The sequence below is a fragment of the Hypanus sabinus genome, chromosome 15 (genome assembly GCF_030144855.1).
Source record: "Hypanus sabinus isolate sHypSab1 chromosome 15, sHypSab1.hap1, whole genome shotgun sequence".
NCBI classification, from domain to species: domain Eukaryota; kingdom Metazoa; phylum Chordata; class Chondrichthyes; order Myliobatiformes; family Dasyatidae; genus Hypanus; species Hypanus sabinus.
The window spans coordinates 11,392,363-11,412,566 of record NC_082720.1 but is presented as its reverse complement, the minus strand read 5'-3'; the positions used below and the strand labels follow the sequence as shown (position 1 = coordinate 11,412,566).

At 41.0% G+C, this 20,204-nt stretch overlaps 1 protein-coding gene across 2 annotated transcripts in view; it reads right to left on the bottom strand.

Moving 5' to 3' along the window:
- LOC132405302 (ubiquitin-like domain-containing CTD phosphatase 1) overlaps positions 1-20,204 on the bottom strand; it is a 49,316-nt gene that overhangs the window by 2,321 nt on the left and 26,791 nt on the right. For both annotated transcript variants that reach the window (XM_059989996.1, XM_059989995.1), the window contains exons 6-10: positions 16,627-16,725; positions 14,063-14,100; positions 12,215-12,313; positions 7,972-8,088; positions 7,354-7,481 (exon numbers count right to left, since the gene is read on the bottom strand). In XM_059989996.1, the coding sequence (XP_059845979.1) occupies positions 7,354-7,481; positions 7,972-8,088; positions 12,215-12,313; positions 14,063-14,100; positions 16,627-16,725 (481 nt within the window). The remainder of the gene's footprint in view (positions 1-7,353; positions 7,482-7,971; positions 8,089-12,214; positions 12,314-14,062; positions 14,101-16,626; positions 16,726-20,204) is intronic.

The window sequence follows — 20,204 nt, the reverse complement described above, 5'->3', positions numbered from 1 at the left end:
TGAAGGGTTTATGCTGGTAGCGCTTTGTAGACTGGTCCAGTTGGATTAAATGGTTTCATTATAGATTTTCTACAATTGTATTAAAATACCTCTTAAAGTAGCTTCAGTAAAGAAATATTCAGTTTAAAATGCAGAAATAAAATAAAGACCCATGTCTACAGAACAAGTGCATAAGGTACCCACCAACTTTAAAAGCAAATGCATCCATGAATCATTCTTAGAAGGGTATCAATGTTCCAACGTGCTACGTTGCCCCACTTCACAATCTAGCATCACAGTTGGATACTGAAGGATACCGAGAACAATTCAGTCTGCTGCATCCACAATCACATGACTCGGCTACAGATCTAGAAAAGTAGCTCCTAATACATTATAAACACACATCAGCGATCCTTTGTCTCTTAGGATCCGGTCACAACCCCCAATTCATAAAATCCAAAATACTTATACCACCAGACTAAGCAGAATTTAAACTGAGAAAATGGGCTGTACAAACAATGTGAAGAGAAACATTAAGCACAGGAAATAGTTCTTAGCTGAAAAAGCTAACAATTAGCCCAATTCCCCTTTTACATTCCAGGGGATCTCTCTCTTTCAGAGATGCAGTTCCGTTTTGAAAGTTACTACTGAAACTGCAGATTGCAACAATTCACTGAGTAAATATACTTCAAACTTTCACAAAGGAAAAAGAAGCAGAAATAGGAGCAGTTCTGAAAACACGAGATTCTGCAGATGCTGGAAATCAAAAACACATGCAAAATGTGGAAATGTAGACGTTTCAGGCCGAGACCCTTCTTCAAGACCGGAAAGGGGAAGATGCCAGAATTTTTATTCTTTAAATCTTCTGTAAAGGGGGGGGGGGGGGGGGGGGGGGAGGGGACGCACTCGGTAGTAGGTGAAGCCAGCTGGGTGGGAGAGGTAAAGGACCGCAGAAGGAGGAATAGGAGAGGACTGTGGACCATGGGAGAAAGGGGAAAAGTGGGGTGCCTGGAGGGAGATGACAGGCAGCTGAGAAGAGGTAAGAGACAGAGTGGGGAATGAAAGAGAGAAGAGGTGGGGAAATAATAATAAATACATAAATAAAAATTACAGAAGGAGATAGCAGGTTGGAGACAGAATATGAGGTATTGCTCCTGCATCCTGAGAGTGATCTCATTGCGGCAAAAGAGAAAGCCGTGCACTGACATATCGAAATGGAAATAGGGATAGAAATTTAAAATGTTGGCCAGCAGGAAGTTCTGCTTTTGATGGATGGCATGCAGGTGCTCGACAAAGTGGTCCCCCAATTTCCATCAGGTTTCAACAAAGTGGTCCCCCAATTTCCAACAGGTTTCAACAAAGTGGTCCCCAAATTGAATCAGTTCTGAACATAATTTGTAGCTGGTGCTCCCAATGCAGCCTCCTCTACATTGGCAAATCACAGTCCACGTTCCAAGCCTTCTCTGGAAATGTTCCCCAACACGTCCTGCACTACATTGATGACTGCATTGGTGCTGCTTCATGCACCCATGCAGAGCTGGTCATTTTCATCAACTTTTTCTCCAATTTACTGGCTCATTTCCCACACCTCGCTCCCCTTTCTTGATCTCTCTGTCTCCATCTCTGGAAACAGTCTACCCACATCTTTTATAAACCTACCAATTCTCACGGCTACCTTTTCCTATTGTCCCCTGTAAAAGTGTTATTCTTTTTTTCAGTTCCTTTGTCTGCCACCTCTGCTTCGAGGATGAGGCTTTCTTTTCCAGGACATCAGAGATGCCCTCCTTCTTCAAAGAATGGGCTTTCTCTTTCTCCACCACTGATGCTGCCCTCACCCATATCTCCTCCATTTCCTGGACATCTACTCACAACACATCTTCCCACCACCATATCAGCGATTGATTTCCTCATCTTCGCCTGCCACCTCATGAGCCTCCACATTCAACACATTACTCTCTACACTTGCACCATCTTCAATGGGATCATACCAGCAAACACATCTTTACCTCTCCCCAACTCTCCACTTCCTGCAGGGATCGCTCCCCCTGTGATTCCCATGTCCATTCGTCCCTCTCCATTAATCTCCTTCCTGGTACATATACCTGCAAGCAACAGAATTGCATACCTGCCCATTCACTTCCTCCTTTACCTCCATTCAGTGCCCCAAACAGTCCTTCTAGGGAAGGCAACACTTCACTTGTGAATCTGTTGGGGTCATCTACTGTATCCAGTGTTCTGATGCGGCCTCCTCTATTTTAGTGAAACTCAATATAAATTGAGGGACTGCTTCATCCAGCACTTCTGTTCCATCAGCCAAAAGTGTATTTCCCACCGACCAACCAATTTATTTCCTATCCCCATTCCCATTTTTGACATGTCAGTCCAGGATCTCCCTGTCTGTCACAATGAGGCCACCCTCAGGATGAAGGAGCAACTCAGCTCATATTCTATCCAGGAAGCCTCCAACCAGATAACAAAAACATCAATTTCTCCTTCTAGTAACCTTTCTTCACCCCCCCCCCCCCCCCAGAATATGCAACATAGAAATTTACAGCACATTACAGACCCTTCCACTCACAATGTTGTGCCGACCATGTAACCTGCTCTGGAAACTGGCTAGAATTTCCCTAGTGCTTAGCCCTTTATATTTCTAAGCTCCATCTAAGAGGCTCTTAAAAGACCCTACTGTATCCACTTCCACCACCACCAGCAGCAGTGCATTCCATGCATCCACCACTCCCTTTGTGAAAAACTTACCCCTGACATCCCCAGTATCTATTTCCAAGCACCTTAAAATTATGCACCCTGTGTAGGCTATTTCAGCCCAGGGAAAAAGCCTCTGGGTATCCACACAATCAAAGCCCCTCATCATCTTATACACCTCTATCAGGTCAACTCTCATTCTCTGTTGCCCCAAGGAGAAAAGGCCAAGTACAATCAACCTATTCTCATAAGGTTGCCCCTCCAATCCAGGCAATGTCCTTGTAAATCTCCTCTGCACTCTCTCTATAGGATCCACTTCCTTCCTGCAGTGAGGTGACCAGAACTGAACACAGTACTCCAAGTGGGGTCTGACCAAGGTCTTGTATAACCATAACATTACCTCACGGCTCTTGAACTCAATCCCACGGTTGATGAATGCCAACACACCATACACCTTCTTAACAACACTGTTAACCTGCAAAGCAGCTTTGAATGTCCTATCAACACAGACATCAAAATCTCTCAGATCCTCCACACTGCCAAGAATCTTACCATTTATATTATATTCTGTCTTCAAATTGGACCTACCAAAATGAACCACTTCACATTTATCTGGGCTGAAGTCCATCTGCCACTTCTCAACCCAGTTCTACATCCTATTGATGTCCCCCTTCTCTTTTCCTTTTTATCTTTTTCCCTTTCCCCTCCTCTATTTCCCACTAACCTTTTACCTCTTCTCCTAACCTCCCCCTGGTGCCCCTCCTTCCCTTTCTCCTAAGGCCCACTCTCCTCTCCTATCAGATTCCTTCTTCTCCAACACTTTATCTTTCCCACCCACCTGGCTTCACTTATCACCTTCTAGCTGGTCCTCCTTCCCCTCCCCCCACCTTTTTTATTCTGGCATCTACTCCCTTCCCTTCTTCTCCAAAATATGGCTCTTGGCCTGAAATGTCTACTGTTTATTCATTTCCATAAACACTGCCTGACCTGCTAAGTTACTCCAACATTTTGTGTGTGCGGTTCTGAGAAGGCTTTTAAGTGCTAACCAGGTAAAGAGATTTAAAAGGAAGGGGAGAAGGTGGAAAACAACTTTTTAAAGTACAAGACATCAGAATGGATAGAAGTTTGGTTAAATAAAAAACAAAGGAAACGTCATTTCTATATTGTCATACTGTAAGCTGCAGAGTGCCCCAGCCTGCAGTACCGAGGCCAACCACAAACAGTCAAAATTGCCTTCGATGAAAGGATGGAGAGCAAGTTATCCAAGTTTGTTGAGGATAGTCTGATGCAGGAGAGAGTTGTGAGGATACCAAGTGCATAGCTGAAGACAGCAGACAGTACAAAGGGGGAAAGTATAACGTTACTTTCTCTGGGAAAAAGAACAAAAAACGGAATATTATCTGAAAGGTTTGAAACAAAGAAATATTTTCCTTCAGAGATTTGGCATTCTCATACAAGTAAAATACAATGGAAGTGTAATGCCCTGTTTAAAATTTCTACTGCTTTACTGTTAGGTAGTTTATATTAGCAGCTTTCTGTAAAAGCAGTGTGCCATACTGGAAACACGAGTGAATCTGCAGATGCTGGAAATAAATAAAAACACTAAATGCTGGCAGAACTCAGCAGGCCAGACAGCTTCTATGGTTCTATGGGAGGAGGTAGTGATGATGTTTCGGGCCGAAACTCTTCATCAGGACTGAAGTAACATGGGATGGTCGAGGGGGGATAAGAAGTGGGGGGAGGGACGAAGTAGAGAGCTAGGAAGTGATAGGCTGAAAGGAAATGGGCTAGGGGGAAGGTGGAGAATTCTGGGAAATAAAAGAGAAAGAAAGGTAGGGCTGGGGGGGAGATATAGTGAGGGGGGGGGGGGGAAAGAGAGAGAAAGAGAACCAGACTAAAATTATAGATAGGGATGGGGCAAGGGGGGGGCAGGGGTATCAACAGAGGTCTGTGAGTTGAATGTTCATGCCAGCAGGTAGGAGGCTACCTGGGCGGGAGATAAGGTATTGCTCCATCAACCTGCGTGTGGCCTCATCTTGACAGTAGAAGAGGCCATGGACAGACATATCGGAGTGGGAGTGGTCTGTGGAATTGAAGTGTGTGGCCACAGGGAGATCCCACCACTGCTGGAGGACTGAGCACCGGTGTTCAGCGAAACGGTCTCCCAGTCTGCGGTGGGTCTCCCCAGTGTATAAATGGCCACATCGGGAGCACCAGATACAGTACATCACCCCAGTTGACTTGCAGGTGAAGTGGTGCCTCACCTGAAAGGACTGTCTGGGGCCTGGGATGGTGGTGAGGGAAGAAGTGTGGGGACAGGTGTAGCACTTCTTCTGTTTGCAGGGATAAGTGCCTGGAGGAGGTCGGTGGGGAGGGATGGAGAGGATGAATGGACAAGGGAGTCACACAGGGACCGATCCCTGTGGAAAACCAAGAGTGGGGGGAAGGGAAAGATGTGTCTGGTGGTGGGATCCCATACGAGGTGGCAGAAGTTACGGAGGATTATACGTTGGATCTGTAGGCTGGTAGGGTGATAGGTGAGGACCAGGGGGACTCTATCCCTAGTGGGCTGGCGGGGGGATGGGGTGAGGGCAGAGGTGCGTGAAATACGGGAGACGCAATGGAGGGCAGAGTTGATAGTGGACAAAGGGAAGCCCCTTTCTTTAAAAAAGGAAGACATCTCCTTTGTCCTAGAATGAAAGGCCTCATCCTGAGAGCAGATACTGCCATACTGGAAAGTGTGTTTTGGCTTCAGCTAAGATAGAGATCCATATTGTCCAACTTGGGAATGTGAGTCAGCCTATCTGGACTGTGGGATGAGGGAGAAGGTACTAAATAACCATGGGAAAGAGTTTTCTGAAGAACAGTAGTCTGGTTTGGGGTCTTTTGGTGGGAGCTGAAGAGCCGGTCAGAACACTGTTGCACAAAGTGCTTTGTGCAGATGAATGGCTCCAAGGAGGAAGGGGCCAATACTCCTGAAAGAGCCAGTTCATTCGAGTTGGTCTTTGAGGGGATTGTGCTTTCGTGTAGATCGTGGGTCCAGCGCAGGAGTGAGAGATGCACCCCTGAATACTCCAGTACAAGCTCCAACACTGGTGTACATTACACTGGTTTAACTGTAATGGCCTTTTTATTTTATTTTCTTTTTTCTCTATTAGCCATTTGATAAAGCTGAAATTGATAAATATACTTTCATTCTAATTTTATGCAGTGTACGATGTGTTATTTCTTGCCGATCCATAATTGTATATAAGCAGTATTTCCACAGCATTCGTTCAAATCAAGGTTCTTTTAATCAGAAAATCACAGCGTTCCTGCTTGGTTGAACCCCAAATCATATTGATCCTAGACAAATATTCTTCTGAAAGGTGGCCTTCTCACCGCGGAGTCACGTGGCTATTAGCAGAGTCAGCTAATGAGCCAAGTTTGTATATGAGCCAGAGATGGGGTTACAGAAGCATGCAGGTACATAATCAGTTAAGGTGATAAATGAAATACATCATTTATTTGTTAAGTGTAAAGCACAGATTAGGCGCTTCCAGCCCTTTGAGCCATGCTGCTCCAAGCAACCCCACAAGCCCAAATGACCTAACCTAATCATGAGACAAAAGGTGTTAGCTATTAGTGCAAGGGCATGGACTAAGAGATTAGGAAAGCCTTGCAAGAACTGTTCAGAGTTTTCTTGATCCCATATCCAAGATACTCATACAGTTTTGGTCTCCTTATTCAAGGAATAAGACCCTTGACTTAGAGGCCTAAGAGAGGAACTGAGGTAGTATTAAGCAGAATAAACCCGTGATCCCTGGAGCTGGAAGAACAAGAGGAATGTTATTGAAGTGTATGATGTTCTGAGGAGGCACAATGTGGCAAACGTGCATGGCTGCTTTCCCTGGGTGAGAAAAGTAAAAGGCAGCATATTCTCAAGAAAAGGGGTCAAATGCCTGAAATTCACTTGAGGAAATTTTCTCTTAAAATATTGATATCTTTTGGAATTCTGTTTCCTGTGGATACTGAGTTACTTTAATAAGGACAAGGTATTTGGACTATCAAGCTTGGGCAATCATAGTTGGGCATAATCATTCTATGCTGGGCAAACTAGAATAGTACAGCACATTACAGGCCCCTCGGCCCACAATGTTGTGCCGACCCTCAAACCCTGCCTCCCATATAACCCCCCCATCTTAAATCCCTCCATATACCTGTCTAGTAGTCTCTTAAATTTCACTAGTGTATCTGCCTCCACCACTGACTCAGGCAGTGCATTCCACGCAACAGCCACTCTCTGAGTTGGTTCCCCCTTGAACTTCACTCCCCTAGTTTTTGGAGATCAGAGAAGAGAAATGGATTGAAGGTAAGAAAACAAAAATCACATAACCCATAATCTTATTGAATGGCAGTGCAGTATTAGGGGACCACATGACTGATTCTTGCTCCAGTTGTTATGTCTTTAATAAGTTTTGTTTATTTTGAAGAACCATGTTCTATAGAGAACATCATAGTTTTAGAGTTCCAGAGTTGGAATCTCTTCTTACTAAACCAGGATCCAAATCTCCCTGCCTAAGAGAGCAGCAGTACCATTATCTTCATTCAACTGTCAGAACATCCATGCAGTATCAAGTTAGAGCACAGCCTTGGCACTGGGCATAGTGGAGTGGGAGACAGTATCCATACCTTTCCCAGTATTTATGATTAAGCTCTGTAAAGTCTTCTAACTTGCCAATCTCCTTCAGGTACTGCGACAACTTCAGCAGTTCCACATCTTTATCTCGGTTAAGATGAGCCTTCATAAAAGGTCTAATCTGGAAATAAATTGCAAGAAAACTCTAGGTAAGTTTACAACTTGTCATTCTACAAGGAAAGTTAGCACAGTTTTATTTCAAAAGCAGAGGGCACACTATATGGACACAGGTCTCTTTCTATCATCTTAAGAGATAATACACGGACATAGGAATATTACAAGTGAATGAATTGCCTTTAGACTGTGAGAAAATGGTGCTTTCTTTCATCTGTACCACAGCCATGTTTTGAATTCCAATGATTAATGTAAGTGAATCAAGGTATAACAAAGCTTTTTCTCTGTGAAACAAGGTTAATACTATTGCTGTTCAGAAACCACAAAAATGAAACTACATGCTCAAAAGGCACAAATATCTGATTAAAATCATCAGTTTATGTAGTCAAGCAAGTAGGCAATAGGACAGCAACGAAACCATACACATAGCGAACTTTGTAAGGTACAATGCACAGAACTCTTGCACTGCTAGAGATTTATCAAACATCTGCTCTTACCTTCAAACCATTTTGTGGATTCATCAGAAAGTTGCGTCCAATATCATCAAACATTATTGTATTTTTTCTAGTGTAGAACTCGGGAAATTTATCCCAAATGACTCCCAGTGGCTTGACCTATGAGGAAAAGCTTTTGTGAAATATCTTCCATCAACACTAGGATAAGATTCCATTTGCAGCAAAGGGTTTGAAGATAACAAGGAAGAGAGTGATTTTAATTAAAACAGCTCGAGTCATCAATCGCGATGCAAACTTACCTCGGACAGAAAGTGCTTCAGCTACACTAGGAAAAAGGATTGAGCTGATGAAGTGAACCTAACTTTGTTTCACATCCCTTTCTGTTAACGCAAGTCGACAACAAAGCTAGTTTTAGTTCAACTTTAACTGGTGAGACCACATAGAGACACCACAGTTCAAGCTGATGGTGCCAAAGTAAGAAAGCACCAAAACTGGTATCAAGGATGCAAAGATAGTTTGTTGTTTGGAGGGAGGAGGAAGATAATAGTGTGTTTCTCCCCACCACTACATCAGCAGTATTGAACGGGAATATATTCTGTACCTAACCTAATCTAATCAGGAATGTGTGGTATCAACACTACACACTTAAATCAAGAACTCATATTCCAGCATTATAAAGGGAAAATCAGAACCAGCATGTGTCATGAAATTTGTTACCCTAGCAGCAGTTCAATGCAATACATAAAAGAAGAAAAAGTAAATCAATTACAGTATATGTATATTGAATAGATTAAAAACAGAGTAAAACAAATAACATATATTAAAAAAGTGAGGTGGTGTTCATGGATTCAATGTCCATTTAGGAATCAGAAGGCAGAGGGAAGAAGCTGTTCCTGAATTGCTGAGTGTGTGCCTTCAGGCTTCTGTACCTCCTACCTGATGGTAACAGTGAGAAAAGGGCATGCCCTGAGTACTGATGGTTCTTAATAATGGACGCTGCCTTTCCGAGACACCGCTCCCTGAAGATGTCCTGGGTACTTGTAGGCTGGTACAAGTACAAAGATGGAGTTAACTAAATTTACAACCCTCTGCAGCTTCTTTTGATTCTGTACAGTCCCCATACCAGACAGTGATCCAGCCTGTCAAAATGCAATCCATCTAGAGAAGTGTTTGAGTGTTTTTGCTGACATATCAAATCTCTTCAAACTCCTAATGAAGTATAGTCACTGTCCTGCCTTCTTTATAGCTGCATCAATATGTTGGGACCAGGTTAGATCCTCATAGATCTTGACACCCAGGAACTTGAAACTGTTCACTCACTCCACTTTGGATCCCTCTATGATTCCCTTGCCTTACCCTTCTTGAAATCCACAATTAGCCATTTCATCTTATTGATGTTGAGTGCAAGATTGTTGCTGTGACACCACTCCTCTAGCTGGTATATCTCACTCCTGTACGCCCTCTCATCTCCATCTGAGACTCTACCAATGGTTGTATCATCAACAAATTTATAGATGGTATTTGAGCTGTGCCTAGTGTTACGTACCCCGTAACTGGGTCACTTACCAGCAAAGTGAGAGAGGTCCGTTGAAGTCTGATGGCACTACTTTTAACAGTATTTATTGATAAAAATGCGCAAAAATATCAATGCAAACATACAGATAATATACATCGTCAATACTATATCTAAAAGCGTGCATATAATAACAATCAATAAGAAATAGCTCTATCATTGTCTAGGGGATAATGTATTGTCCGATGGAAATATAAAAGTCACTTTAGTTCATTCAAGCTGTAGGCTGCAGCCTTTGGTTAGAGTCAAGAGAAAGACGGAGGTTTAACTTGCCCATTCCTTTTATGATGTCAATCCTTCGAGAGTCGTTGGGGGACTGATTTCCCCTTTGTTGTTAGCTAAAACCATTCTTCCGTGGCAAGACCCACCAATTCCGAGGCAAATGGAAAAGGACGCACGTGGGTTTCCACCGGCTTTCGCTATTACGCTGTTACAGGAGTTCTAGCGTTTCTTCTGGTGCGTCTGAAGGACTATTCCCCAGACCCTCTTTTATCCTGACTCACAGGGTCTCAGATGTCAATCAGGTTGGGATGATGCAAACCCTCCACCAACCCCCCCTTGGTTCATTGCCTGGGGGCTTCGATGAATCGTATAGTATCCAATACACAATTCCGTCTCCAAGAAACAATAGCCGTTATCAATGGTTCCGCCTTTCGGAGGCCAGGACACATTCCAACCTCTTTGTGGATTCTGCATGTCTTTCTCTCATTTCCTGGGTCTCCTGAACTGACTTAACAGTGATCGTGCGATTCTCAAAAAGGAGGGGGCTACTTTGTACCCTTTGGCCCCTCAGTTGTGTTACATTCGTAACACTAGTCACACAGTCATGGATATATAGAGAGAAGAGCAGTGGACCAAGCTCATACCCGAGGTGCACCAGTGTTGATCATCAGTGAGGAGGTTATGTTATCACCAATCCGCACAGATTGTGGTCTTCCAATTAGGAAGTCGAGGATCGAATTGCAGAGGGAGGTACAGTAGGCCCAGGTTCTGCAACTTCTCAATCAGGATTGTGGGAATGATGGTGTTAAATGCTGAGCTACAGTCGATGAACAGCGTCCTGACGTAGGTGTTAGTATTGTCCTGGTGGTCTAAGCCGCATGAAGAGCCATTGAGACTGTGTTCCACACATTCCAGTTTTGAGAAATGGTACAAATTTATATACCAACTGATAATCATATTCAGGATCGGTTTCATTTCTGTATTGTCAAAAACCATTTGATAACATATCACACTGAAAGGAGTTACATAAAAAAGAACCATGAGGTTTGGGGGTAATGTGTTAGCATGGATGGAAGAAAACTTAGACAAGAGGAGAAATTAAATTTTTAGATTGACAATTACCAGTGAGGTGCACAGGATTAGTACTGGACTCTCAATAATTCATATGTTATATAAATGACATAAAGGAGAAAATAAAAGAATGAAGTATCAATCCTGCTGCTGATACACTAGACACTAGAATAGTACAGCACAGTATAGGCTCTTCAGCCCTCGATGCCGTAATGTTGGGTAGGAAAAGAAATCAGCCATCAGGTAGACAGAGTGCATGGAGATAGGTTAAGCAAGATGGCAAAGGTGCCACTAGAATATATAAAATTATGCAGTCTAATAATAAAAATAGAAAAAATATCTACACAATGATTTCAGTAATGTATGTTTGCTTACAAAGGAATCTTAGTAAGCTGGTTCACAATATACAAAAGCTAACCTGTAGTTATAATAACTAAGTGTAAAGGTATATGGTGGACTACAATGTTAAGACATTTTGCTGAGCTATACAGGGCTTTGAAAAGATATTGTTCAGGACAGTCTGTGCATCATAGCTTTTTCAATAAGTATATAATTGCTTTAGATTTAGCAAAGCATAGATTCACTAGGTTCATTTCTCAGCCAAGGATCTTGTCTGTGAAAGGAGGATAATGGCCTCCACTTAGAAGAATGGTGGATAATTGCACCAAGACACGGAAAGTTCCAAGGAAAGTAACTTTTAAAAAACTGATTATGAAAATTTAAAATGCAAAGAGAAAATGTTGAAATGCCTAACAGGTCAGGCAGCATATGGGGTGAGAGACACAGTCAATGTTTCAGCCTGAAATGTTGTTTCTCACAGATGCTACTTAATCTGTTGAAGGTTTTAAGACACTGACAAAGGGGGATGTTGAGAGGCTCCTTCCTGTAAGAATCTTAAACTGGGAGCCAGCGTTTAAGATTAGAGCTTCTGGGTACTAGGACCGAGGTTCTAGGCATCCATAGGAGACTGCAGATGCTGGAATATGGAGCAAAAACCAAAGTACGGGGAAAACTTTGCGGGTCAGGCAGGACCCAAGCAGGGAAATCAACAGCTGAAGTTTCAGGTTGAGTCTCTTCATCTCAAGAGAATGCAGCATTTTGTTTTTCATTAAATATTCCAGTAATTCTCCTGCTTGAGGGCCACATGTTCTCTGGGGGCTTGTACGTTCTCAGTTGTTACACATATTCAGAGAAGATCCACAGTCTTCAGAACATTGAGGGGACATGGAGAACAAACAGTGCAGACAACACAAGGCATGACATCTAGCTCTTATGTTCTTTATATATTTTGTCCTTGAAATAATTATCTGGCCATTTGTCAATAGGAGGGTTTGATAATTCTGTGATCTAATTCATTGCAGGTTCTGCACTAAACTCAAAGAGTCATCATTTATTTCTAAACAACTACTTTGCACTTACCTCCACTACTCCTCGTTTAGGTGTATGCACTGTGATCATTGCTGCACTGTCCAACATGAAGGTTATCTTATAACTAGGATGTGTTGTGACTCCAAGTTCCTGAAAAAAATGTGAACGCCCAGCAAAATAAATCATTCTTGTAATGCTGCAAAACTTCACAAAAATGTCAATGAATAGAATTCTGAGTACATTTCCATCTTTTCCCTTCCAAAGTAAAGAAAAATGATTAGCTTGTTCTTCTGTGTTTATGAAGATGAGAAGTAACTCAAATGCACAAATTTCTTTTTAAAGTGGCTTGATATAGTTTAGACCACAGCCACTTCCCTGACTGCAAAGCTGCAATCTGAATTCCAGGGTGTTAAGGGTAGGATGTCCAGGGCAGGGTAAGGGGAGATTCCTTCATTCAGAAGTTTGTGAACCAGTGCTGAAGAAAAGACATTTGAGTCTCAGACTGCCAGATTTTTCAATATGAATGCACATACAAATAGATAACAGTTGCACTGCTCTTTAAACCACCTTTTTTAATGCACTGTACATTGTAAATACATGCACATTTTATTCCATATTTATACTTAAATATCTAACTTTTTATATAATTCGTTATAATTGTTTGTTTTCTGTTGCATATTGCACCCCTGACCAACACACCACAGCAAGCTGCTAATACATTTAAATATATACAGTGAATAAAGGATCTTTGACCCTTGACCTAAAAAAAACCTCCAGCCTAACTTCTGCTCCCTTTTATGCTTGCTCATACATTGATATGAAGCACTTTTCAATAGCCACAATATAAGGAGAGTTATTTTCTTTTTGAAACATTGGCTCTTTACAGCATTAAAAAGGGAGTTTTCATTCCTCTGTAATAGTAGGCTACAGCAAACCAGTATTTTCGCCCATTTAAAAACAAGCAAAGGAGAGTGGCAAGCCATTGAAAGGCAAATAGGACATTACAAGTGTGGAACCAGCAAGACCAGGTTGTTTACTACAAGTCAAACAATCCAACAGAGCTATAACGGAAGTGTAACTTCTTACAGGAAAATTGCCCAGGGATAGTGAAGTGTTGGATACAGACAGTAACACAAAGGTCTACTATTCTTATGAGCAGGATTATACTGTATGCAATTCATGCAATTACCTGGGATAGAAACAAAATGTTCAAAAGGAAAAGATTTTAAAAAACCTCATTTATTCATAGAGTGTTCTTGTGAGATTTGCATTCATGGATGCAATCAAGGTGCCAGTGCTGTGGGTTGCACCAAGGCTTTCTGAGGGCAAGGCAGAGGAGTTTCCCTTGTCCAGCAAGGTTTACCATTTAGAGAGTAATCTGCTCCTCAGCCAACATGAAAACTGGAACTAGCAAATGAGCAATGTGTTACTGCACTTGCACGGGATAGCTTCTACAGGTGGATTTGCAAAAACTGAACAGCGTAACACATTTAATTATTCAGCTGCTCTTCTGTTGCCAGCTGCATTCCAGAGCAAATATGAAATGACTCCTACTGCACAGATACATCATCAGTTACTGAATCAATGCCTCACTGCATGCAGCATCAGTCTCTGTCAACTGAAATGCTTACAGAGCTGTGCAATTTTGAGAAAAAAAAGGAGCGATCACCTAATTTGAAAATATGTATGCAATATAAGCTGGAAGAAAAAAAATTGCCTTATGCACACGGGATATAAACTGCCCAAGTTCAAAATGAAGATACCGATCACCCTGGTACTAGCTCATCTTCTCAAATGATACTGTCACTGCTACAAATCGATCAGAACATAACTTACAGCACACTGTCACCAGCAACCATTATTAGCAATAAAACAGAATGATACTCAGACACAACTTACTTTCATTTTTACTTCAATCCACTTCATACTAGTAGCAGCTGTGTAGAAAATTGAAACAAACTGTATTGAGTCTTACTATACTGTATCAAATGCAAAGCCCCACAAAAGCATGTTAAATGGGAATAGCTGCGGTCACTGACTGATTAATTCTAACATCAACCACAATAATGAAATTCACACTGAAATATTCTGCATATCAATTATAGCAACAAATGAAACAACTTGCTGAAAATATTCAGCACGTCAGGTAACACCTGTGGATAGAGAAATAGACAGGACTGACCAGGAACACTTCTATTTCTTTCACCACAGACGCTGCTTGACCTACTGACTACTTATAGAACGCTTGTTTTTCTTTCAGATTCCCAGCCTTGCAGTTTTTTGCCTCTTAATTACTGTTGCATTATTTTTGTTTCTCCACTTGAAAAGCAAATTCTCACCAACTTTGATGCTCTTTACAAATAACTGTAGGATTCAAGCAGAGTAAGAGATAAAGAAAAGCACAGGGCTATGTGATAAACATCTGCAGCATCACGGGATCACCACTGGCACAGAAAGTTCAGAAAGTTCCCCAAAGATGATAACACAGGTAGACAAAGTAGTGAAGGCAGCATTTGGCTTGCTTGTTTTCATCAGTCAGGGCATTGAGTACAAAGTTATTGCATCATGTTACAACTGTATAAGAGGCTGGAAGACCAAACTTGTTACAGGTGTCCCCCGTTTTTCAAACGTTCACTTTACAACAACTCACTGTTACGAAAGACCTACATCAGTACCTGTTTTCGCTAACCAAAGAGGATTTTCACTTTTACAAAAAAAAGACGCCCGCGCTATATGTGTGTTTACCCCGAGAAAGACTACAATGACCGTGAAAGCTTGTGCAGGTAGTTGTTTGCGCATGCTTGTACCTGCGTATGCGTGTACGTATGTGTATACGTGCCCATTTTTTTTTTCTCCAAATCGACTTTGGCTCGCTATCTTCCCGATTTTGATAAGTGAAACTTTACACCATACATACAATATTTCTACTTTATATAGGGTGTATATTTACATCATTCCTGCTTTTACTATGTGTTAGTATTATTTTAGGTTTTATGTGTTATTTGGTATGATTTGGTAGGTTATTTTTTGGGTCTGGGAACGCTCAAAAGTTTTTCCCATATAAATTAATAGTCATTGCTTCTTCGCTTTACGCCATTTCGGCTTACAAAAGGTTTCATAGGGACGCTCTACCTTTGGATTGTGGGGAAAACATGTATAAAGAATGTAGTTATAGTTGCCTGACTATAGGAAGGAGACATTAAGCAGAAAATTATGCTGAAAAGACTACAAGCATGCTACCAGATTGAGAGCATTGGAGTTACTTGGGAAGGCTGGATAAGCTTAAGATTGTTTTCCACAGAGTATAGGAGTCAAAGGGGAGACCTTATGGAGATTTATAAAATCATGAGAAGCAAAAATAAGGTGATTAGTTGCATTCTTTATCCCCAGATTCCTTTTTAGAGGTATTTAAAACCAGAAAACAAGGATTTAGGGTGAGAGAGGGGAGATTTAAAAGGGACATATGGGTCAAATCTCCTAGGTAAGCACTTTAGTTGGCATAGATGAGCTGGGCCAAAGGGTCTGTTTCTTTGCTATAAAAATCTATGAGACTATAGTGCTTTGAAAAGAAATTCCACTGCATTTACTAGTGACATTTGTAATGATGCTATTTGTTACCCAAGTTCTAAGGGTGATGATGAATGCTTAAATCTGGATTATAGATCAAAGACTGCAATCCCGAGACATGTCCCTACAGAATGCATTTCTGTCAATTGAAGTGGCCCCAGAGGCACGTGGTCTACAGGCAAAGGATATCTGAAAATGGAAATTTGCAATGACCATTTTTCTTACGTGGAGGTAAGTTTAACCGAGTAGAATGGATCTAGAAAGTAGTATAATAATTAACTACTTTATCAAACAATCAATAGAAGAGATTTCTAGTCAGTTTCTAAAGTAAATCACTTCTGTGCTCCCTGCACCCTGCTGTGAACTAGCATCAACAGTATTTAAAGACAATAGTGTCTTTTTGAGTACTTCTTAGAATACAGGTGTACAGTGCGTATTTTTTTAATAGACATGTTCCATAAAAACAATTTTTTATTCTGCATCTTAATTTTTTGGTAGTGACTGAATTTTCAGGTCAAATTTATATTACCCAAACTGACAGAACATTGGAAGGGGGGGGGGGGGGGGGGTTGGTGGGTGGTTGCCTGTATATCTAAAACAATTCTTTGTTTACTACAACTAACTTTCAAGTTTGCACTAAATTACATTTTCATGCAAGATACTGTATATTTTTATTAACACGAGAAAGTCTGCAGATGCTGGAAATCCAAAGCAACACACATAAGGAGGAACTCAGCAGGTCAGGCAGTATCTATGGAAATGAATAAACAGTCAACATTTCGGGCCAAGATCCTTCAGGACTGAAAAAGGAGGAAAATGCCAGAATACAACACTTTATTTTTGGATAGATATACAGTGAAACTAGTCAGATCAATTTACTCAACCTCATTACTTACACCATATAACAATGTCATAATCTTCATATGCAGATGTAAGGAACTCATGCAGGTATGGCCTCATTAGTTCAAGTCCACTCTCAGCACAGGATCTATGGTCTTAAATCAAGATTAACAAAATCAATGATTTACAAAGCAAGATTTTAAAAGATTTTATTGTGTCATGCCTTTCTGATCTACTTCTGCCTTAAAAACATTCAAAGACTCAGCTTCTACTCTCCTTCAAAAAGCCTCACAACCCTCATGGAAAACTAAATTTCATCTCACATGTTAACTAGATAACCTCTTTTATTTTATAAAAAAAAAGTCATTCCCCATTCTAGATTCACATATCCATTCTGTCAAGAACACTCAAGCACCATCTTTTTCAATCACTCTTCCAAATTCCAGCAGATACAAGATCCCCATACATCCCACCCATTCCAGGTATTAGTCTAGTAAATCTTCTCTGACCTGCTTCTAAAGTATCAGCAATCTTCTTGCATAAGGATATCAATATTACACAAGGTGCCCTAGAGCAAACAGTCCTTCTTCAGCACTGAATTCCCCTAGCAACAAAGGATAACATTCATTTACCTTTCCTAATTACTTACTATCCTGCTATAATGACCATTCAAAAACATACACTAAGGCATACAGATCCCTCCCCATTTAGAACATGTTTTTTTTTTTAAATACATACCATGGCTAATTTCCTACATTACATTAGCCAATGTCATACTCATTCACTCAACTTACTACTTGGCAATTCTCTCCCCTCTTTCCCTGAATGATTCACAAATGGACTTCGTTTTGACAAAGTTCAAAAGTAATTATATATCCAAGTACATATATGTCACCATATACAACTCTGAGATCCATTTTTTTGCATGCGTACTCAGTAAATCCCAGAACCATAATATAATCAATGAAAAATGAAAATCAATGTAAGGTGAAAGTAAATCCAAAGAGTTTCTACAGTTATATTAATAGCAAAAGGATAGTGAGGGATAAAATTGGTCCCTTAGAGAATCAGAGTGGACAGTTATGTGTGGACCCGAAAGAGATGGGGGAGATTTTGAACAATTTCTTTTCTTTGGTATTCACTAAGGAGAAGGATATTGAATTGTGTAAGGTAAGGGAAACAAGTAGGGAAGTTATGCAAACTATGATGATTACAGAGGAGGAAGTACTGGTGCTTTTAAGGAATATAAAAGTGGATAAATCTCCCGGTTCTGAAAGGATATTCCCTAGGACCTTGAGGAAGATTAGTGAAGAAATAGCAGGGGCTCTAACAGAAATATTTCAGATGTCATTAGAAATGGGGATGGTGCCGGAGGATTGGCGTATTGCTGATGTGGTTCCATTGTTTAATAAGGGTTCTAAGAGTAAACCAAGCAGTTATAGGCCTGTCAATTTGATGTCAGTGGTGGATAAATTAATGGAAAGTATTCTTAGAGATGGTATATATAATTATCTGGATCAACAGGGTCTGATGAGGAACGGTCAACATGGATTTGTGCGTGGAAGATCATGTTTGACAAATATTATTGAATTTTTTGAAGAGGTTACGAGGAAAGTTGATTAGGGTAAAGCAATGGATGTTGTCTATATGGACTTCAGTAAGGCCTTTGACAAGGTTCCGCACGGAAGGTTAGTTAGGAGGGTTCAATCGTTACGTATTAATATTGAAGTAGTAAAATGGATTCAACAGTGGCTGGATGGGAGATGCCAGAGAGTAGTGGTGGATAACTGTTTGTCAGGTTGGTGGCCGATGACTAGTGGTGTGCCTCAGGGATCTGTACTGGGTCCAATGTTGTTTGTCATATACACTAATGATCTGGATGATGGAGTGGTAAATTGGATTAGTAAGTATGCAGATGATACTAAGATAGGTGACGTTGTGGATAATGAAGCAGGTTTTCAAAGCTTGCAGAGAGATTTAGGCCAGTTAGAAGAGTGGGCTGAGTGATGGCAGATGGAGTTTCATGCTGATAAGTGTGAGGTGCTCCATTTTGGTCGGAATAATCCAAATAGGACATATGTGGTAAATGGGAGGGCACTGAAGAATGCAGTAGAACAGAGTGATCTAGGAATAATGGTGCATAGTTCCCTGAAGGTGAAATCTCATGTGGATAGGGTAGTGAAGAAAGCTTTTGGTATGTTGGCCATTATAAATCAGAGCATTGAGTATAGGAATTGTGATGTAATGTTAAAATTGTACAAGGCATTGGTAAGGCCAAATTTGGAGTATTGCGTACAGTTCCGGTCACCGAATTATAGGAAAGATATCAACAAAATAGGGAGAGTACAGAGAAGATTTACTAGAATGTTACCTGGGTTTCAGCACCTAAGTTACAGGGAAAGATTGAACAAGTTAGGTCTTTATTCTTTGGAGTGTAGAAGGTTGAGGGGGGACTTGATAGAGGTATTTAAAATTATGAGGGGAATAGATAGATTTGACATGGATAGGCTATTTCCATTGAGAGTAGGGGAGATTTAAACAAGAGGACATGAGTTGAGAGTTAAGGGGCAAAAGTTTAAGGGTAACATGAGGGGGAATTTCTTTACTCAGAGAGTGGTAGCTGTGTGGAATGAGCTTCCAGTAGAAGTGGTAGAGGCAGGTTCGGTATTGTCATTTAAAGCAAAATTGGATAGGTATATGGACAGAAAAGGAATGGAGGGTTATGGGCTGAGTGCGGGTCAGTGGGATTAGGTCAGAGTAAGCGTTCGGCATGGACTAGAAGGGCTGAGATGGCCTGTTTCCATGCTGTAATTGTTGTGCAAAATACAACAAACTATGCAAATGCACAAGAGAAAAAATAACAGCAACTTTAAATAAAGATTTTCAAGGCTTAAGAAAACCTGCCAAATAGAGCTGAATAGTAAAAATATCATAAAAGCAATAAATATTTTCACTATATCCATATTAAAGTATCCTTTTAGCATAATATCTTGATCCAAAACAGATCAGAAAAATTTACAAATTAGAATAAGACAACACTTCATTTAGATGTGCTCAAAGGAGGGGAGGGCTTCACCTGAGATGGACTGGACTGTATCCATGACTTTTTGTAGGATTTTTCCTTCAAGAGCATTGGAGTTTCCATACCATACCGCACATCTATATAAGTTTGTTGAAGTATTAGGTGTCACGCTAAAACTTCACAAACCTTTCAGAAAGTAGAGGCACTGTCGCACCTTCTTCGCAATTGCACTTACTTGTTGGGCCAAGGACAGGTCCTCTGAAATGATGACACCACGAATTTAAAGTTGCTAACCATCTCCCCCTTTGATTCCCATGGTGAGAACTGGCTCATGACCCTCTAGTTTCCTCCTCCTGAAGTCAATAATCAGTTAATTGGTCTTGCTGACATTGAGTAAGAGGTTGTTGCTGGGGGACCACTCAGACAGATTTTCATTCTCTCTCCTATATGCTGGTTTGTCTCTGCTTTTGGTTTAACTTATGACACTGGTACTGTCAGCAAACTAAAATATGGCACTGGAGCTGTGCTTAGCCACACAGTCATAAGTGTAACAGCATTAGAGCAGGGGAGTAAAGCACACAGTCTCGTGGTGGACTTGTGCTGATGGAAACT